The 21,906-nt window shown below is 48.9% G+C and overlaps 1 protein-coding gene across 1 annotated transcript; it reads left to right on the top strand.

Annotated features, from left to right (window-relative positions):
* The first annotated feature begins 20,822 nt into the window (after positions 1-20,822).
* On the top strand, positions 20,823-21,647 carry LOC101604551. The gene has a single exon (XM_004657334.2). The coding sequence runs from the start codon at positions 20,823-20,825 to the stop codon at positions 21,645-21,647; it is 825 nt and encodes a 274-aa protein (XP_004657391.1).
* Positions 21,648-21,906: the final 259 nt, after the last annotated feature.

The following is a 21,906-nucleotide window of genomic DNA, read 5'->3' as shown; positions in this document are numbered from 1 at the left end:
TCTCTTTCTCTCTCCCTTCCTACTTCTGTATCTCTCTCTCAAATGAATAAATAAAAATAAATTTTTCAAAAGCTGAGTCAGGCATGGAGGCAGATGTGAATTTGAGGCCAGCCTGGAAGTAGAATAAGTTTGAGTTCCAAGTCATCCTGGGCTACAGTGAGACCCTACTTTGAAAAAAACAAACAAACAAAAAATAGAGCTGGAGGTGCAGTAGTGAAGGGCCTGCCTAGCATGTGTGAGGCCCTTGGCTCCATCCCCAGCAGGAAGGAGAAGGAGGAAGAGAGAGAGAGGAAGGGGAAGAGAGGAGAAGTAGAACTAGAAGGAAGAGGAAGAAAAGGAGGAGGAGAAAAAAGGGGAAAGAAAGAAGAAAAAGAAGGAAGAGGGAGAAGTGTCATCTGAGTAGAGAGTGGTGGGAACTGGTCTCAAAGAAGTAAAGGTGAAGCCACTGGTGACCCACAATCCCACTCCTAGGTAACACCCAGCAGAACAGCTGGCCTCTGTGTTCCAAGGGACTTGGGCAAGAATGGCCACAGAGGGCTGGAGAGATGGCTTAGTGGTTAAGCGCTTGCCTAAGGACCCTGGTTCAAGGCTCAGTTCCCCAGGACCATGTTAGCCAGATGCACAAGGGGGGCACACGTGTCTGGAGTCCGTTTGCAGTGACTGGAGGCCCTGGCGCGCCCATTCTCTCTCTCTCTCTCTCTCTCTCTCTCTCTCTCTCTCTCTCTCTGCCTCTTTCTCTGTCTGTCACTTTCAAATAAATAAAAATAAACAAACAAAAAAAAAATGGCCACAGAGCTGTGTCCTCAGTCCTCAGTAGGAAAGACCTAGATAGAACCAAATGAAACATAGAGGAGCAGATGAATATGGATGGAGAAGGTTAATCAGAAGTCAACTGGAAGCAACCTCAGTAGCCCCCAGGACAATGAGAAGAACTCGGCAGTTACCGTATCACTCTCCTGCTCCATCATAGTCCATCACTGCCATCCCAGCCATCTGCTCTGTCACTACAGTGTCCTGAAGTAAACCTTTAATCCCTTAAAAAAAAAAAAAAAAAGTTAGCCGGGCATGGTGGCGCACACCATTAATCCCAGCACTCGGGAGGAGGCAGAGGTTGGAGGATCGCTGTGAGTTCAAGGCCACCCTGAGGCTCCATGGTGACTTTCAGGTCAGCCTGAGCTAGAGTGAGATCCTACCTCAAAAAAAAATAATAATAATAAAAATAAAAATAAAAGTTATATGTGGGCTGGAGAGATGGCTTAGTGGCTAAGTCACTTGCTTGCATAGCCTAAGAATGCATGTTCAGCCAGGTGTGGTGGTGCACACCTTTAATCCAACACTCAGGAGGCAGAGGTAGGAGGATTGCAGTGAGTTCAAGGCCACCCTGAGACTACATAGTGAATTCCAGGTCACCCTGAGATAGAGTGAAACCCTACCTCAAAAAATAATAATAGTAATAAAATATTTAAAAAAGCTATTTGCATGTGTGTGTGCTCAACATTGAGACATTACCTTGAAAAAGAACAAAAACAAAATCACATTTTCCTCTGTGTATTCCTATATAGAGGAATATTATGGTGGTCAGTGAAGGGAACCAGCTGAAGCAATTTTGGTCACCTGGCCACTCAGGCAGAGCGTTGAGTGATAGTCTTGTGATCAAGATAAGAGTAGAGAAACATGGATGGGGTAAAAGTGTATTTTGGAGAAGGACCAGTGTCTGAGATGACTTTCTGGAGCTGCTACGTGAGCCTCATGGGTGCTAGGTAACTGGTCAAATGCTGAGCCACACTCACCCAGTCCAGGGCTAACATTCTGTAGGCCTTCCAGAAACATCTGAGATACGGCAAGCCTGAGAAGTCCTTGTGCCCCTCATTCCTTCAAAGCCAGGGCTCTCAGTACTGCCTATGCTTAACTGAGTGCTCCGGCTCAGTACACAGCCTTCCTCCAGCTCTCCATTCTGGGAGCACAGGGAAGGAGATGCTTGGCTGCTCTCAGTGGACCCCTGACAGTAGAAGGTTGTCCATATGACCAGGCGGGATTTCTTCTTGGAGTGGACCCCTTCCCTTCCATTACTCCCACAGCAATGTCTGCCACTCCAGGAGCCTGGGTCCATGGTCATTGTGTGGCCACAACAGAAACAGCTGTGAAAATCCTTCAATATGGGATAAAAATAGCCGAGGCCTCCCTGCTTCTCTGGGGCCTGGTCATGTTTGTTTGCTCAGCTTGAGTGCTCAGAGCCCTTCCCCAGACCCTGTCCTGGGAAAAGAGAGGGAGAGCGCAGAAGGAACTGGAGGAGAACTGAACAGGTCTCATGATAAAACACTAGAAATGGATGAGGCCTTCCTGACTGTTCAGTCCAAACCTCAGCTATATGAAAGTTGGGACGGCAGCCCAGGGGAAAGTCAGGGCTCACTCAAGGTTCTCTGTGGTCTCCGCTTGGCCTGACAGAGGCTGACTCAAGGGCACAAGGAAGGTTGAAACCCTGCCCCAAGTTCAAAGATAAAGCTTCCCCTCACAGTTCTTATCCATGTGGCCTTGAGCAAATCCCAGATGGTCTGTGGCTCTGCAGACACACGTGGCAACCTGAGCCGCTGGTCCTCAAAGAGATGGCCCCTCTGAAGTCAATAGCCCATCACCACCCAGGAGGGTCTCATCTTCTAAGCCCGTGGACTGAGACTGTCAGCTGATCAGTCTTTAGGGGGTCCCCTGCCTAACAGCAGTTGATGTCCTAAAGGTGAACCCTCTTTCAGCCCAGAAGACAGAGCTTGGCCAGGGAAGTCCTCAGCTGAAGTAAAATAAGCCATTTTCTGAGCAGAATGTAGAGGCTATGTGGAAGGGGGTGGATTAAGAAGTTTGGGGGCTGGAGAGATGGCTTAGCGGTTAAGCGCTTGCCTGTGAAACCTAAGGATCCCAGTTTGAGGCTTGGTTCCCCAGGTCCCACGTTAGCCAGATGCACAAGGGGGCGCACACGTCTGGAGTTCGTTTGCAGTGGCTGGAGGCCCTGGTGTGCCCATTCTCTCTCTCTCTCTCTGTGTTTCTTTCTCTCTCTGTCACACTCAAATAAATAAATAAAAATGAACAACAACAAAAAAATTAGAAAAAGAAAAGAAGAAGAAACAAGTCTGGGAACAGGGCTTGGTGGCCCTTACCTGTAATCTTAGCTCTCAGGTGGCTGAGGTGGGAGTATCACCGAGATTTCAAGGCTAGTGTGGGCTAAATAGTAAGTTCCAGGCCAATCTAGGCTACATTGTGAGATCCTGTCTCAAAAATAAGGGAGGAGTAGTGGGGCGTGGAGGCACACGCCTTTAATCCCAGCACTTGGGAGGCAGAGGTTGGAGGATAGCTGTGAGTTTGAGGCCAACCTGAGATTACTTAATGAATTCCAGGTCAGCCTGGGCTAGAATGAAACCCTACCTTGAAAAACAAAACAAAAAGCAAATCTTTTTTTTTTTAATTCTTTTTTAATATTTTTTTAAAAATTCATTTATTTACTTATTTGAGAGAGAGAGAGGAAAAAAAAAAAAAGCAGAGAGAGAGAGGGGGGGAGAGAATGGACACACTAGGGCCTCCAGCCACTGCAAATGAACTTCAGATGCGTGCACCCCCTTGTACGTCTGGCTTACGTGGGTACTAGAGAATCAAAGCTGGGTCCTTGGCCTTCGCAGTCAAGTGCATTAACCACTAAGCCATCTCCTCAGCCCACGAAAAGCAAATCTTGCCAGGTATGGTGGCTCATACCTTTAATCTTGATGTTCAGCATAGTAAAAACATTATTAATTTTTTTGGCTTTTCAAGATAGGGTCTCACTCTAGCCCTGGCTGACATGGAATTCATTATGTAGCCTCAGGTTGGCCTCAAACTCACAGTGATTAATCTTCCTATCTGTGCCTACCGAGTGCTGGGATTAAAGGAACCACACCTGGTTAATATTTTATTACTTTTTAAAATTTTATTTATCCAGTTATTTATCCAGACACATGTACCCCCGTTGTGCATCAGGCTTATGTGGGTACTGAGGAACTGAATCTGGGTTCTTTGGCATTGCAGGCAAATGCCTTAACCACTAAGTCATTTCTCCCAGCCCTTTTTACAACTTTTTACTTTTTTTGTTTTTCTGAGATAGGGTTTCACTGACCTCAAATTCACTATGTAGTCTCAGGGTGGCCTTGAACTCGTGGTGGTCATCCTGCCTCTGCCTCCCAACTGATGGGATTAAAGGCGTACACCACCATGCCCATCTCCTATTTTTATTATTTATTTGCAAACAGAGAGAAAGGAAGAGAGAGTGAGTATGGGCACATCAAGGCTTTGAGCTACTGCAAACAAACTCCAAATGCATGCTCCATTTTGTTTACCTGACTCTATGTAGGTACTAGGGAATCCAATGTAGGTCTGCACACATTTTTAACCACTGAGCCATCTCCCAGACCCCCCTCCTTTTTTTTGGTTTTTCGAGGTAGGCTCTCGCTCTAGCCCAGGCTGGCCTGGAACTCACTATGTGGTCTCAGGGTAGCCTTGAACTCACAGCGATCCTCCTTCCTCTGCCTCCCAAGTGCTGGGATTAAAGGCATGTGCCACCATGCCTGGCTCCATTTATTTTAATTTTAATTTTTTTGTTTATTTTCACTTATTTATTTGAGAGCGACGGACAGATAAAGAGGCAGAGAGAGAGAGAGAATGGGCGTGCCAGGGCCTCCAGCCACTGCAAACAAACTCCAGACGCATGCGCCCTCTTGTGCATCTGGCTAACGTGGGTCCTGGGGAATCAAGCCTCGAACCGGGGTCCTCAGGCTTCACAGGCAATAGCTTAACCGCTAGGCCATCTCCCTAGCCCCATTTTTTTTTTTTAATATAGAAAAATAGGTCAAAGTTCAAATGTTTTTGGTTTTTCCTCTTTTTCTTGCAGGGCTTTTCAGAGTCTTTACATGAACACACACGCAGAGGAGTTAGCCCTGGACCCTCTCGTCCTTTGTTGCTTTGTAGTTCCCCAACTACCAGATCGGTAGGCCAAGCCTCAGGGAGAAGGAAGAAGGTGTGAGGTTAGGCAGGAGCCTCTCCTTTGGTACAAGGAAGGCCTGTAGTGCCGGGACCTGCACAGGTGATTCTTGTCTCAAGGAAGGCCTTGCCTAGGCTGGAACATGGGTACAGGCTTTTCCCACAGCCAGTGGGAAAGTGCCAAGTCTTCTGGGAGCTGAGGGGGTGGAGAGGGAAGAAGTGCACCAGACAGCTGTGGGGTGGGGGGTAGGGATGTGAGGTCTCTTCCTCCCCCACCCTGGTCTTTCTGGGTAAGCACACATTCCACAGATGTTTGCCAGACAAGGTCTAGAGCCCAGCCCTTCTCCTAATCAGTTGGGATCTGGCTGTGAAGAAAGAAAGCAGATAGGCTGTGCCCTCAGGGGGCTTGCCTCTGTGTGTGTGTGTGTGTGTGTGTGTGTGTGTGTGTGTGTGTACACGTGGGCACATGTGTGAGCCGAGGTGCATCATGGAATTCACCAAGTACTCCCCACTCTTCTGTGCCTGCTGGCCCAACTACCCAGGAGCTCCTGTGTCCTCTGGCTTATATTCTTGTATTATTATTATTATTATATTCATTTATTTTAATTTTTTACATTTTAGTTTTATTTATTTACTTATTTGAGAAAGAGGCAGATAGAGAGAATGAGTGCACTAGGGCCTCTAGCCAACGCAAACAAACTCCTGACACATGCACCACCATGAGCATCTGGTTTATGTGGGTACTGGGAAATCGAATGTGGGTTCTTAGGCTTTGCAGGAAAGTGCCTTAACCATGACGCCATCTCCCCAGACTGGTTATATTCCTAGAAAGCTTTCAGCCACAGGTAACAGATGGTCACAAGTTACAGGAGCTGGGGCTGTCCCTCAGCTGGCAAAGCACTTGACTCACATGCATGAAGCCCTGGGTTTGATCTCCTGTGCCGTGTGGTGGCCTATAATGCCAGCATGTGAGACCACTGAATATAGTAGGATCCCTAGTTCAAGGTTATCTTCAGCTACATATTGAATTGAAGACCAGCTAGAGCTAGGAGACCTATTTCAAAAACAGAAGTAAATAAACCAAAACAAGATGCTAAGGATTGGGACACCATGCTAGCTCAGTTCCTGGAAGGTGAGAGTCCTAACACTAAAGGTTTTCTCACCTAGGCAGGAGACAGAAGTGGACAGTCATTGGCTGATTAATTCAGAGGCACAGCGATGTCTTCTTGGACCCAGACTGCTGTCCTCTTTGTGCCCCACCCAGCTCCCCATGCTGGCTCCTCTCCCCTTGGGCTGCTCTTTCATTATCCCTGGAGCCGACTCTCAGGTGGGACTGGAGTGCAGGCAGTTGATCTTTGGGGTGTTGTGTTGTGTGGGAGAAATGAGAAAGAAGGGAAAGAAGCCAAGACGGTGGGGAGGGCGTCCATCAGTTAGGCGTCTCGAGTCAGCACCCAAGTGTTCAGCAGCTGCAATCAACACATGCCCAGAGAACATCCTGTATGCAGAGGTACTCCTGAATCACGCCCAAAGCACGGCGTGCAAGCACACACTTGGGATTTGCACCCCACCATCCTCATGTGTGTGTTCGTGTTCATATATGCATAGACACACATACAACCGTTTCTGAATAAAGAAAACACAGCTCCCTGCTTCTGTTTTTTGTTGTTGTTGTTTGTTTGTTTGTTTGTTTTGTTTTTGTTTTCTGAGGCAGGGTCTCATGCAAGCTCAGGCTGACCTGGAATTCACCGTGTAGTCTCAGGGTGGCCTCGAACTCACGGCAATCCTCCTACCTCTGTCTTCCGAGTGCTGGGATTAAAGGTGTGTACCACAATGCCTGGCTACTCTGACCTTTGATTAGGCATTAAACATTTCTAACAAGACACCAACTCTTATGAGCCTGTAAAATGAGATTGCTGGCAGAGTTTTTAACACATTTGCTTCCCAGTCCAGGCACCTGGCTCTCTCCAGCCTGGGTGTAATATCCAGGAGTGGTGCACACCTTTATTCCCAGCACTTGGGAGGCAGAGGTAGGAAGATCACTGTGAGTTCGAGGCCACCCTGAGACTACACAGTGAATTCCAGGGTCAGCCTGGGCTGGAACGAAACCCTACCTCAAAAAAAATAAATAAATAAAAGCCGGGTGTGGTGGTACACGCCTTTAATCCCAGCACTGCGGAGGCAGAGGTAGAAGGATTGCAATGAGTTTGAGACTACATGGTGAAATCCAGATCAGCCTGAGCTAGAGTAAGACCCTACCTCAAAAATCAAAAAAAAAAAAAAAAAAGGCGAAAGAAAGAAAAAAAAAATCCAAATTACCAGCAGAGGGTGGCCAAGAGCCACAAGAGTCTCCAGGATTTTTCTAGTAAATTTCTACAAGGGTGTGTCCATGACTGAGCGTGTTTGAAGAAGAAGGATTTCCTATTTCCTCCTGGGGTAGAGGTTGGTAGACACTCTCACCACCAAAGCTGGGGACTGTGTCTCAGCCTCCACATTCTGCGCACAGAGCTGAAGCTAAACTCATGTAGGATGATGGCTGGGTGGATAAATGAATGCTTAGATGAACACAGAGGGAGATTAAGAGCCTGGAGAGATGGCTCAGTTGGTAAAAGTGTTTGCCATGCGTGCTCAAGGACCTGAATTTAGATCTCAAGAACCCACATGAAAGCAAGGCATAATGCAGGTGTGCTGAGCACTCCTCTGTCACTTCTTCTCAGCACCATGATGCCTTCTGAGTCATCCCAAGGTCACCGCCATCTGAAAAGAAGCTTCTGTAACCTAAAGTGAGAGTTAGCGTTAACATATGGGTATGAGCATTAAGAAAAGTGCTTACTGGGCAGTTTGGTGAGCATAGTACATACATCTAGCCAGACAGAAGCAGACATTACACCCCTAGGGCTCATGACTACCCCTGTTGTAGGTTTTTAGTATCCAGGATGTATTCCCTCCCATGGAGCCGGCCTCTAGTCAAAGTTATGTTATATGTTATGGTTTCCCCCATAACAGACGTGCCACTATTGCATTTTTGCGGCCAGCCTGGGCTACATGAGACCCTTCTCAAAAAAAAATACAGGGGCTGGAGAGATGGCTTAGCAGTTAAGGCGTTTGCCTACAAAGTCAAAGGACCTCAGTTCAATTCCCCAGGACTCACATAAGCCAGATGCACAAGGTGATGCATGCATCTGGAGTTCGTTTGCAGTGTCTGGAGGCCCTGGTGCATCCATTCTCTATCTATCTGCCTCTTTTTCTCCTTGTCTGTCGCTCCCAAATAAATAAATAAATAAATAAAAGTTAAAATAAATAGTTTTTTATTTATTTATTTGAAAGAGACAGAGAAAGAGGCAGAGAGAATGAATATGGACACACCCATTAGAGCGCATGAGTCACACACCTGTATCCCCCAGGAGAGAGGCCTTCCACTTGAACCTCTTGCCAAAAACGGCGCTTCCCCAAGACCAGGTATGGCAGGTACAGGCCAGAACAGATCCAAGTTCAGGAGGTCTGGAGTGAGTGGGACTTGGCAGGGGCCTCACCTGCCAAGAGCTCCTTCCTGCCAAGATACCTTGGAGCTTTGGAAGTGGAGGCATCAATCTGGGAGGGGGCAGAGACTGGGCTCCCATATTCATAGGGCCTAGGAAATTCCCTGTAGGGGAAGATGGTCATAGGTTCATCTACAAACTCGCTGGAAGAAGCCAGTGTCCAGGGGAGGTAAGGCAGCTAGCAGCTGGCTTGAGTGTGCAGGTCTGTAGGATGGGTCGTAGAGGCAAACACTGTGTGCCACACGTTGTGATGGTAGATGTCTGCAAGATGCTCCATGCCCCAGGCTCGAGTCTCATTGCCCTGGACCCCGCCAGTGCATCAGCTGCTGTACGATGGCCTGGAGCCAGAGGCTGCCAATTGTTCAACACTCTGGAATACTTGGTGGGCTGGTTTTGTTTGTTTGTTTTTGAGGTTTTTTTTTTTTTTTTTTTTTTTGCTTGTGTTTGTTTTTGAGGTAGTGTCTCACTCTAGCCCCAGTATAACCTGAAATTACTATGTAGTCTTAGGCTGGCCTTGAACTCACGTGGATCCTACCTCTGCCACCTGAGTGCTGGGATTAAAGTCATGCACCACCATGCCCAGGTTTTCGGTTTGTTTTATTTATTTATTTGCAAGTGGGGAGAGAGAGAAGGGGGGGGGGGTGGAATATGAGCATTTCAAGGCCTCTAGCCACTGCAAGCGAACTCCAGATGCACAAGCCACTTTGTGCAGCTAGCTTTATGCGGATACTGGGGAACTGGAGGCTTTGCAGGCAAGCACCTAAACTACTGAGCCTTCACCAGCCCAGACTTTTGTGTGTGCATGTATGTATGGGTGTGCATGGTTGTCTCAGTCACTTTCCACATTGTTTAAAAAAAAAAAAAAAAAAAAAACTTTTTTTTTTTTTTCAGGGTAGGGTTTCACTCTAGCCCAGGCTGACCTGCAATTCACTATGGAGTCTCAGGTGGCCTCCAACTCACGGCGATCTTCCCACCTCTGCCTCCCGAATGCTGGGATTAAAGGCGTGCGCCACCATGCCCGGCCTTGCCTCTTGTATTCTTTCCACTGCCTCTTCCACGCTAGCTCCTGAGTCTCGGAGGGCGTAATAGAGACACCTCATTTAGTGCTAGACATGCCACTGTCCCTTCTCAGCCCTTTGGTGAGTTTGGTGAGTGCCCTAGAGTTTACCACCATTTGAAAAGAGACGCTTCTCTAGTCAAAAGTGAGAGTAGCATTAATATATGTGCATAGACATAAGTGTGGTGGTCATAATATCCATTTTGGTAGACGCTAGTAGTAGTCCGCTGCCCACCCCCCCCCCCACGCCGAGCTAGGACCTCCCAAGCCATATAGGCTTTGGATTGGGTTTTCAGCACCCAGCAGGAATCCGCTCCTGTGGAGCAGTCCTCAAGTTCCAGCAGGGAGCAGTTGGCTTCCCCCATAGCAGGTGGGCCACTGTTGCACCAGTTGTTACATTTGCTTGGCTGGCCAGCCATAAAGCCTGCAGGGTCCCCTGCTGGTTAAAACTGTGGATGACTTTTCTTCCCCAACAGGCTGCAGAGCTCTTCGCAGCCTCCTAACAGCTAGTCAACATCACCTCATTTTTTGAGATGTATGTTTACTAAATATATTAAATATAATTAAATACATCAAATTTGCAAGCAGAGACAGAGAAAGAATTATTGTTCCAGAGCCTCCCGCCACTGCAAACTAACTCCAAACGCATGTGCCACTTTGTGCATCTGGCTTTCTGTGGGTACTGGGGAATTGAACCTGGCCTGGCAGGTTTGGCAAGCAAGCACCTTTATCCACTGAGCTATTTCTCCAATCGTGCTATGGTCTTTTTCTTTTTCCTTTTTTTTTGGGGGGGGGAGGGGTTAAGGTAGGGTTTTACTCTAGCCCAAGCTGACCTGGAATTCACTTTGTAGTCTCAGGGTAGCCTTGAACTCACAGCGATCCTCCTATCTCTGCCTCCCAAGTACTGGGATTAAAGGCGTGCGCCACCGCAACCAGCCTTTTTCCTATTTTTTTTTTTTTTAAGTTTGAGACAGGGTCTTACTCTAGCCCATGCTGACCTGGAGTTCACTTTGTAGCCAAGGCTGGCCTTGAATTCATGGTGATCCTCCTATGTCTGCCTCCTCACTACTGGGATAATAGGCAAAAACCACTATATAGGGTCACTATAGCCTTGTATCTCCCTCACTGAATCTCTACTGCTAGACCAATCTGCACTTTTTTGTGTTGCTCTGCTGTCTGTGAATATCTTCTCTCAGGGATGCTATCCCCCTATTTGGGGGAGGGTGTGTGTGCAAGAATAAGCAGTTAGGTTAATTAGACAAGAGCAGAATGGCCTTAAAGGGAGGGGTCTTAGGTCGCCACACCTATCTTAGCTTGCCCCACCTGTGCCAACCCTAGGATTTAGTGTTTATCCATCCCATCCAATTAGATCCTTTTCAAGTGTGCACCCTGCCCAGGTATGGCTGGATTTTTTTTTTTTCTAAGCCCAGACTGATTGGCTGGGACACCTGGTGTAGGTATATCTAGGCAGAATAATGCAAATCCTGTATCCCCTGAACCCACAGGGGTGGGGGACAGTTTTTTTTCCTCTCTGGAGTTGACAGAAGTGTTTTATTGATCTTTGGACGGGTAAGAGCTCTTTCCTACCCCGGCAGCCACCTTTTTTCTTTTATTACTATCTTTACCTTTTTTTTTTTTTTTCCAAAAGCACACATTATTTTTTGTTTTCTCAAATATGTGTATATATATATATATATATATATATATATATATATATATGATCCGTATTTGGTCATGTGGACTCCTGGGCCACATGGGCTTTTGGGCTCCACATGGTGTACTTCGATTCTCCCCATTTTATCTCCCTTTACCTCCCAGCCTCCCCCTTTCTGCACTCCTTTGTAAAAGCTAAAACATGGCATTTAAAACTCATCCTCTTACATCTTAAATTGCCAATTCTTTGGTTAGTTTACCGATACAAACTCAGGGCTTGGGGTTCCAGGAAACACCCCCAAACCCCAGTTTCCCCTTCACACCTGGAACTACTGCCACCTTGTCCGTGCACATGCACCTGACACTTCACTGAGGTGACAATGCAGCGCGGTGCAGCTCCCGCACGGGACGCAAGCTCACTTGCTCTGCGCCCAGGAAGGGCACTAGAAGCCCTTTTCCACATTCTCTTTCTCCTGCCAGACCTTCATTCTGGGGCACCCTCCCACTGTGGCCTCTCATCTCTATGGTAACAAAAATCAACATCTCCAGTACTTTGTTGAACTCCGAAAAGTGACCCCTGGCCACTCCCGCCCCCCCCCCCCCCCCGTCCCACCCTGTGATCACCCGGGGTTGGGAGTAGGGCTCACCTTCCACAGCAAGGACGCTTTCCCTGTTGATAAGGAGCTTCCTGTTGCCTCTCAGAAGGGGCTCAGCTGGCCATGTCCTTCCTCTAAGTAGGGTCCCGATGACTGCATGTACTCTTTCACTGTTCCACTTCCAGGTGGAAGCCTTTGTTTTCCCCAGAAAGGAATAGAGTGCTGGGTTCTGACTTGTACCAGCTGTAGGACCTTTGGGCAAGAATGTCCCTGTCCTGAGTGTCACTTCTGAAGACTGTCTGCCCCATAAGGCTCTTGTAGATACCCACATCCTACTGGCTGTTGCCATCCTTATCCCATCGGTGGGTTCTAGACCCAGCTCTGTTATTGTTGAATGAGCAAGGCCTCAGTTTACTGAACTAAAAAAAAAAGAGGGTAAATCCAAATGTTGTCCAAGACCCATTCCAGGCCTGTTCTTTTCTTTCCTTCCCTCCAGCTGGCCTGAAGTTCACTATGTGGTCTCAGGGTGGCCTCGAACTCACGGTGATCCTCCTACCTCTGCCTCCCAAGTGCTGGGATTAAAGGCGTGCGCCACCATGCCTGGCCTTACCTTCCTTCTCTTTCTTTTTCTGTTTTCATTTCTTTTTATTTGTTTGCAAGCAGAGAGGGAGAGAAAGAGAGAGAAGGGGTGTGCCAAGGCCTCTAGCTGCTGCAAATGAACTCCAGATACATTCACCACTTTGTGCATCTGCCTTTATGTGGGTCCTGGGGAATCAAACCTCAGTTGTTAGTCTTTACAGGCAAATGCCTTAACAGCTGGGTCATCTCTCCAGCCTCCATCTTTCTTTTGACAGGGTTGTATTATATAGTCCAGCTGGCCTCCAACTTACTATGTAGATGAGGATAACCTTAACCTTCTTTCTTTTCTTTTTTCAAGGTAGGGTTTCACTCTAGCTCAGGCAGACCTGGAATTCACTATGTAGTCTCAGGGTGGCCTCGAACTCATGGTGATCCTCCTACCTGTGCCTCCCGAGTGCTGGGATTAAAGGTGTGTGCCACCATGCCCGGCTCATGACAGGGTAATTTGTAAAGACAAGAGATATTATTATCTTACAATTTTGGAGGCTGGAGAGGCCAAAATCAAGATGCAGCATCACGAGGTTGTAGTGGTGCACCCTTTAATACCAGCACTCGGGAGGCAGAGGTAGGAGGATCGCCATGAGTTGGAGGCCACCCTGAGAATACATAATGAATTCCAGGTCAGCATGGGCTAGAGTGAGATCCTACCTTGAAAAATAAAACAACAACAACAACAATAAAATGGTTTGGAGGGGCTGAAGAGATTGCTCAGTGGTTAAAGGCACATGCTTGCAAAGCTTTATGACCCAGGGTTGACTCTCCAATACCCATGTAAGCCAAATACACAAAGTAGTGGCTGGAGAGGGCCGCAGTCTGCCCCAGGAGAGATCTGCACACTGCAGACGGGCTGCCTGGGTGCCAGGTACAGGCTCAGGGGTGTTACACTGCCAATACTCATTGGCGGAAGGGCACAGATGCCCTTCAGGTGTGGTGGGGGCACCGAAGACTTTATGGCTCTAGGTGTCCCTGGACTGATTTGATGTCACACACATGTGGCTGCTGAGCTGGGCGTGCTTCCATACAAGGAGCTATGAGGTGAAGTCTCAGGGCACCAGGGGTGGCAGGTGAGGGATTAATGAACATCTTATGTGCTAATGGGACAGGGTCTAGGGCCTCTGAAGAAGGGCTATGTGGTGGTTTGATTCAGATGTCCCCGAGAATATTGTTGGGGGCGGGCTTAAAGGTATTATAGTCAGTTTCCCCTTGCCAGTGTTTGGCACACTCTCCTGTTGCTGTTTGTCCACCTGATGTTGGCCAGGGGCTGATATCCACCCTCTGCTCATGCCGTCATTTTCCCTGCCATCATGGAGCTTCCCCTCGAGCCTGTAAGCCAAAATAAACCTCTTTTTCCCACAAGCTGCTCTTAGTCAGGTGATTTCTGCCAGCAATGCAGACCTGACTGCAACAGGTTGCTTCCCCACCCTAAGCCCAGAAGAGAGATGCCTTGGGCTCTTTGTGCCAGGGAGCAGGGTGTATGGAGAAGGGACCCCTCATGGTCTTAGAAGGGCATAGGAAGGGTGGGGAAGTTGGTGGGCAGGGGGAAAGTGAGAGGGCCATAGTTTGTAGCTGCTTTGCCATGGAGCTAAATAGCCAAGGTTGGAGGTAATCAATTCACATGGAGCAAAGGTAGGTGGGGACTGTGGCTGCAGTCTGCAGGGTGGGATGCCCACCCACCCAGGGCATCCAGGAGTACTATGGAGGGAAGGTGGCGGCGGGGGATGGTGGTGATGGATGATGAGGCCCAGTATGGCATACTATTTCAGCTGCTCACATCCTGTCTCCCCTCCCAAGGCCGCCTTGTTCACAGGGTCACTTCCCGAGTCCTCTCCGAGTAAGAAGGTGGTCCCCCTCCACCTCCCTAACTTCCTGCTGATGCCTGCAATCTCAGGACCCAGAAGAAAAGGTTCTGATTCAACTGGGCACGCTTCGGCAAGTTTTTAAGATATATTATTTATTTATTTATGAGAGACAACGGTCACACCAGGGCCTCCTGCCACTGCAAACAAACTCCAGATGCATGTGCCACTTTGTGCAGCTGGCTTTACGTGAGTACAGGGGAATTGAACCTGGGTCCTTTGGCTTTGCTGGTAATCGCCTGAACCGCTAAGCCATCTCTCCAGCCCTCCCTTTTTTTCATCTCTGAGCCTTCCATAACCTTGCCTGGAAAATAAGAATACTTACTTTTAGGGGTGCTCTGAGGATTAAATGAGATGGGTATGTTGGACTTTGCACTAACAGTGTCATAGACACATAATAGGGGTTCCAGCAATGTCAGCTTCTCAGGGATGGGCCTGGGCAGGAGGAAGAACAGTTTCCTCAAATGTTGTCCATCATGTGTCCCTAGCTTGGGCTCTGAGTCTCCGAGCTCTCCTTTGGCTCTGAAGAGCTCTGTGGACTCCCAAGCTGGTCTGGAAGTCCCCTGAAATAGGGAGACAGAAGAGGGACTTCCCCAGGCTTCTTGGTATAGCGCCTGGCTTTCTGAGAAGATGGAGAAACAGAACATTCCTCCCGAAATAATCGCCCTAGAGCTATTTCCAGTGTCTCTTAGTGCCCAGGCCAGAAATGGCTAGTGATCTGGGTGCCTGGGTACCAGCAGGACAAACAGCCCAGAGGCCCAACCCTCAGCTGGCTGCCCGCCTGCCCGCCCTGCCCCCTGCCTAGAGCTGAACCCAGTCCTGGCTCGGGCCTCAGGAGCATGCTGAGGACATGGTCTCCCTTGTCACCAAGCTCCCCACATTGCCCTTTCTTCATCCAGGAGTGTCCCTGGATCCTTCCTCAGCAACCCTGTTGAGCTATGGTTAACTCCCCCACCTGGGGTAGAAGGCCCTTTAATCTCAGTGACAGCCCGCTGGGGACGTCCCACGACTCAGCTGCGGGTGTTTTGCAATTCTGGATATGATCGTTAAGAAACATCAGCTAAACCTACATTGGAGAGCATTCTCCCAAACACACTGGGCCTGCGCTCCTCCAGACTGTCAGTGCCTTTAGACGAAGAAAGACCCAGAAACTTCCAGATTGAAGGAGACACTCAAGAGACATGAGGACTGCTACATGCATACCAGATCCTGGACTGGAAGAGCACTGAGCAGCCGAGCATTGCGCGGGGGGGGGGGGGGGGGGGGGGGGCAGTCAGTGAAATGTGAATGTGAATGGGTGGTAACGGCACTTGATCAGTGCTCAGTGTTTTGGGATTGGTCATGACTGTTTGCGTACCTTAGAAAGTGTCCTTGTCCTCCCGGCAACTGGAGACACACACTGAAGCTATCAGGGAAAAAAGATGCTGTTGTCTGCAACTTACACTCAACATAATTCATATGTGCGTGGATGACATGAGAAGTATGACCAAGGTGTTAGTAACTGGAGGATTTGGGTGAAGAGCAGATGGTAGTTGGTTATCTTGCAAGCTTTCAGTAAGCTTGAGAATTTGTAAAAGTGAAAATAAAACTCATGCTGGGAAGATGGCTCAGCAGGTAAGAGCCCTTGCTGCCCAAACCCGAGGGTTCAAGTTCAATCCCCAGCACCCACATAAAAAGCCAGATATAATAAAAATTTTGGGGGGGGGCTGGAGAGATGGTTTAGCAGTTAAGCGCTTGCCTGTGAAGCCTAAGGACCCCAGTCTGAGGCTCGATTCCCTAGGACTCACGTTAGCCAGATGTACAAGGGGGCGCATGCATCTGGAGTTCATTTGCAATGGCTGGAGGCCCTGGTGCTCACTCCCATTCTCTCTCTCTATCTGCCTCTTTCTCTCTCTGTCCGTTGCTCTCATATAAATAAATAAATATGAACAAAAAATTTAAAAAAAATTTGTTTTGTTTGTTTTTCGAGGTAGGGCTCACTCTAGCTCAGGCTGACCTGGAATTCACTCTGTAGTCTCAGGGTAGCCTTGAACTCATGGTGATCCTCCTACCTCTGCCTCCCAAGTGCTGGGATTAAAGGCGTGTGCTACCACACCTGGCTAATAAAATATTTTTTAAAAAATGGAGGGGACTAGAGTGATGGCTTAGTGGTTAAGGTATTTGCTTGTGAAGCTAAGGACCCAGGTTCAATTCCCCAGTACCCACATAAACCAGATGCATAATGTAACACATGTGTCTGGAGTTCATTTGCAGTGCCTAGAGGCCCTGGCACACCCATTTCCTCTCTATTCTCTCTCTCAAAATAAATGAATATATATATATATTTGTTTTTTTGAGATAGGGTCTCGCTCTAGACCAGGCTGACCCGGAATTCACTATGGAGTCTCAGAGTGGCCTCGAACTCATGGTGATCCTCCTACCTTTACCTCCCTAGAGCTGAGAGTGCGAGGCCAACCTGAGACTCCATAGTGAATTCCAGACCAGCCTGGGCTAGAGCGAGACCCTACCTTGAGAAACAAAACAAACAACAGCAACAACAACAACAAAAAGCCAGACATGGCCACACATGCCTGTAACCCCAGTCCTATGGGAAGTAGAGGCCAGAGAATCACTGTGGCTCACTAGTCAGCCAGTCTGACCAGAAAAAAAAAAAAAAAAAAAGTAAAAAAGCAGCAGTTCTAGGTCCAGTGACAGACTCCATCTCAAGAAAACATATGAGAGTGATCCAGGAGGAGTACACCAGCCATTCTACTCTGGCCTCCATACAAGTGAACACAGAGCTTACATGACTGCACACACATGTGCATACACTATACATACACATACCACACAGCAATACTACATGCACATGAGCAAAAAAAAAAAAAAACTTGCTGCGTGCTGGGCGTGGTGGCGCACGCCTTTAATCCCAGCACTTGGGAGGCAGAGGTAGGAGGATCGCTGTGAGTTCAAGGCCACCCTGAGACTCCATAGTGAATTCCAGGTTAGCCTGGGCTAGAGTGAGACCTTACCTTGAAAAAAAAAAAAAAAACTTGCTGGGCATGGTGGGGGAGTGTGACCCTACCTTGAAAAACCAATAAGATAAAACTATATGTGTGTTTGTACAGTTTCTTTTTCCAGTACCTGCAGTTGAAGCCGGGCCTCACAGGTGCTCAGCAAGCCCTCTACCCCTGACTACACCTCAGCCTCCTCATGCCCAGCCGCCGAGGGAAGCATGTAATATACAGAAACCTTTCCTGGCAAATGCCCGGAGGAGAATTTGGTCCATCCACTCCACACCCGCTTACTGGATGAGTCCTGGAGACCAGGCCCCAGCAGGAGGGGGCACAGGGTTCCCAAAGGAGCACCGAGACTTGCTCTCTGAAGAGACTTCATGCTCCAATCTGAGCCCGACACACAGTAGGTCCTCACCACGGAACCGCTGGCTGGTCTGAGTGACCTAGAATGTGTCTCTAAAGGGACAGCTCTTGAAGGGGTCTGATTCAGTATTAGTAGACCCAAAGAGAAAAGAGGGATACATGCTAAGCTCAGAAAGCCAGACTTGTGTTCAAGCTTGGATCCATCTTCCAGTGAATTAAACACGAAGGAGGGGCTAAGATGGCTCAGTGGTTAAGAGCACTTGCTGGTGTAGTCTGCTGGCTGGGTCCTAGTGCACACAGCACACACGTAAAGCCAGATGCAAAGTAGCAAATGCATCTGTGATCCCAATAAGCCTATACCAATGGGAGGCAGAGTCAGGAGGATCCAAAGTTCATGGGCCAGCTAGTTTGATGTTCATTTGCAGCCTTAAGAGATTCTGTCACAAGGAAAGTGGAGCACAGAAACCTCAAGGGTGTCCTCTGACCTCCACATGCCCCCCATGGCACATGTGCACACATGCATGCACACACACAAAGAAATATTTAAAAAATCAAATAAGGGCTGGAGAGGTGGCTTAGTAGTTAAGGCACTTGCCTGCCAAGCCAAAGGACCCAGGTTCGATTCCCCAGGACCCATGTCAGCCAGATGTACAAAGTGGTGCATGTGTCTGGGGTTTGTTCGCAGTGGCTAGAGGCCTTGACACACCCATTTTCTCTCTCTCAAATAAATAAATAAAAAATATTTAAAAATAAAATAAAATAATGCTGGGTATGGTGGCTCACGCCTTTAATCCCAGCACTCTGGAGGCAGAAGTAGGAGGATCGACTTGAGTTTGAGGCCACTCTGAGACTACATAGTGAATGCCAGGTCAGCCTGGGCCAGAGTGAGACCCTATCTTGAAACACCGCAAAAATAAAATAAATTAACATGAGGGAAAACAGAAACACTGGAAATTGGCCACCTCAGCCTAGTTTCACAAGTAGGGCCCATCTGTCCTGGCAGGGTTACAACAGCTCTGACCCTAAGGCTGGAGCCTGGCTAGAATGACCCCAGGAGGCCCCTCTCTACCCTAGGATTCCATGATTCTATGACATGGTTAGCAGTCTGGAGTGGCAACGTAAGGGGGTCTCCAGTGGAGAGCTAACGAGGTCTATGTCATCTACCTCCTAAGACACTGGGTGAGAGGGGGGTTGGTCCTGTCACAGATGTGCTCTGGTTGGCCTCGAAGGGAAAGGGGCATCACAGAGACAGTCTTCAGTCGCCTCTTGCTTTTCTAGAGCCACCGATAGGGTGGGGTGGGGCTAGGCAGAAAAGAGGCCAGAGTCTGACATTCCTCCCATTTCAGATCCAAGGGACAAGGGCAGCTGAGGGGCTAGAGGCTGGGAGAGGGGCTGGCAGCTGTTTTCTGGGTGGGGTGGGTTTAAAAACTGCTCTATGGGCACTGGGCAAATGTCAGAAGTTGGTATAAGCTGCCAGTCGTGGGGGAGAAGTGAGAGCCTTCCTCTGGCAAGGCCAGGGTGCAAGGGGCAGGCCATTATTGGGTAGCCAAAGGACAAAATGAACCACAATGGTAGGCATTGCCCTTGGCAGGACCTGGGTAGACCCAAGGACAGGAGGGGGCTCAGTGGAGTGGGTCTGTCCTTGGTCTAGTCAGATTTTAGCTCCCATGAAATGCCTGATTTGAGGAGCCCCAGTGGCCCCTCCTCAGGTGGTGTGGATGAGTTATCCCATACTGTCAGAAAAGATCAGGACCAAATAAATTAAAGGGTTTTGGGGGGTGGGTGGGGAGGAACAAGTTGTCATGTAGCTTTGAAATCACTGTGTAGCCAAGGCTGGCCTTGAACTCTGTCACCCAAGTACTGAGATGACAGATGTGCGTGCGCCACTGCGCCTGGCTTTTGCAACTTCTGATCTCACAACTGCAGCCCCATTTGGGGCTTCTTAAAGTCAGGGTCAACTGAGTTCCAGGATTAACTGGTGTCCTGCTCATCAGCTTCTCCCCACCAGTACTCTTGTTTGTTTGTTTTTCGAGATAGAGTCTTGCTGTAGCCCAGGCTGACCTGGAATTCACTATGTAGTCTCAGGGTGGCCTCGAACTCACCACAATCCTCCTACCTCTGCCTCCTGAGTGCTGGGACTAAAGCGTGCTCCACTGTGCCCGGCCTTGCCAGCACTCTTACCCAGATGTGGTGGGAATCCATCCTCAGCACACTGTGGAGGAGGTCAAAGTACACTAATAGCATAGCATTGTTTCTCAGGGGTCACCAGACAGCCCAAGATACGACTTAACAGCTGTGTGGTTATAGGCTAGCCATAGCGTCTCTCTGAGCCTCAGTTTCCCTATCTGTCAATTGGGAATAAAAACTGCTTCCCTTCCTGTTTCACAGTGGGAGTTAAGGAACTGATTCGTGCATGACACAGGGTGAAGGGCAGGACCCCGAGATAGTATCTGTAGCACATGGTGCCCTGTGGAGGCTGAGCTCACCTGTCAGCACTGTGAGTGGTTAGCTGTTGGCTGTCACCTATATCCTGTCTCTGCCTGCTCTTTCAACATTAGATACTACATTCTTTGGCCTTTCTGGAGTCCTTTCTTCATGGATGTATGGGAGTTTCAGAATGCTTGTTCAAAGAAGAGGCTAGCCCACTTTTTCTAGGAAGCTCTTGTGTCCGTCTTGGCCATTTGTCTCTTCCCTTTCATCCTTCTCTTGTGTGTGTGTGGTTTTTTTTTTCTTTTTGTTTTTTGAGGTAGACTCTCACTCTAGCCCAGGCTAACCTGGAATTCACTATGTAGTTTCAGGGTGGCCTCGAACTCACGACGATCTGATCTCCTAACCTCTGTTTCCTGAGTACTGGGATTAAAGGTGTGCGCTACCACGCCCGGCTCTTGTGCTTTCTGAAGAAGGGGTTTCCAGTTTGAGGAACTCTGGACAAGGAAGATGGGAGAGAGAGGGAGCAGGGAGCAGAGGGGTGCCCCAGGAGAAGAAAACTGGAGGGAGGTGGCAGCCGAGAAAGAGAGAGAGAGAGAGAGAGAGAGAGCCCAGAAAGCTGACCCACTCTCTCTTCACCAGGCCCAGGTAACTAACCTCAACACTGCCACAGCTCAGCCACGAGCTTGACTGGCCCCGCCAGGAAGATGTCTGGACGCCACATGAACCAACCTAATGTTCACAGCTGCTATAGCCATTCCAAGAATGCATCTCTTCCACCCCGAGCTTCAGGCTGGCACCAGTGCCCACATCTGAACAAGGGCCTGTGGACCCATGCCCCAAGTGCCACAGATTTTAGCACCCGCAACTGCCACATGGAACAGTCCTTTGTCCCCACGTCCACCAGACTTCCCCCGGGAAGAATCTTCACAGGCAAACCCTACACTTCCAAGTGCGTGGAGACAAGTCATGTGACGAAAGGCCCCAAGGTAGTCAGCAGGCCCCACTGCCTGCTCTGTACAGACCGTCGTCCCTCGTGCCCCTCCAGCCCCACCTTCCTGGACCAACTCATCAGAGGCATCAATTACTTAGATCGGTCCTCCAAGTCCTTCTACAACAATTACCCCAAGACACAGACCCTGCCCCAGTTGGCAGCCACCTACCTGCAACGGGCAGCTGACTCCTTCTACTTGGACCACATAGACCAGCCCCCACTGGGCAGCTACTCCACCCCCAGCGCCAGCATGGTCACCCCTGACCACATCCTTAACAACACCTCGCTGGTGCCATCCAACCAGGAGGCCAACACTCTGCAGTGCCTGGACAATTCCACGGGCATGAGCTGCCAGCATCCACCCCATAGCCAGAGCTCCACTTCTGAGATGCCACAGAAGTCAGGACTCAAGCTACCGGAGCTCCCTCTGTTTGGCAATGGGCTGTCCTCTATAGATCAACTGCCCAAGTTCTGGGAAGCAATGCACTCAGGCTGGAGTGCTCCCGAGCCCATCTCCAAACCCTCTAGCTGGTGGTGACATTGATGCCACTTGTCAAACGGGCACACAGCCATCAGGCCACAGTATGGAAAATAAATTGTTTGTGGCAAAATGTCCCTTTCAAGGCTCTGGGGTGGGAAATGGTGACTTTGGTGGATCGTTACAAGCTCAAGGGCTTATGGGGACAGGTAGGTAAGAGATAAATAGGTAAGTTGGGGGCTGGAGAGATGGCTTAGCAGTTAAGCACTTGCCTGTGAACCCTAAGGACCCCGGTTCGAGGCTCGATTCTCCAGGACCC

Source organism: Jaculus jaculus, chromosome 5, assembly GCF_020740685.1.
Source record: "Jaculus jaculus isolate mJacJac1 chromosome 5, mJacJac1.mat.Y.cur, whole genome shotgun sequence".
Lineage (NCBI taxonomy): Eukaryota > Metazoa > Chordata > Mammalia > Rodentia > Dipodidae > Jaculus > Jaculus jaculus.
Note: the sequence above shows the minus strand (reverse complement) of the source record. Positions and strands in the feature narration are given on the sequence as shown.

What these genes read in the sequence shown, in the direction of transcription:
- LOC101604551 (XM_004657334.2), top strand. Translation starts at nt 20,823, where the DNA reads ATGTCTGGACGCCACATGAACCAACCTAATGTTCACAGCTGCTATAGC.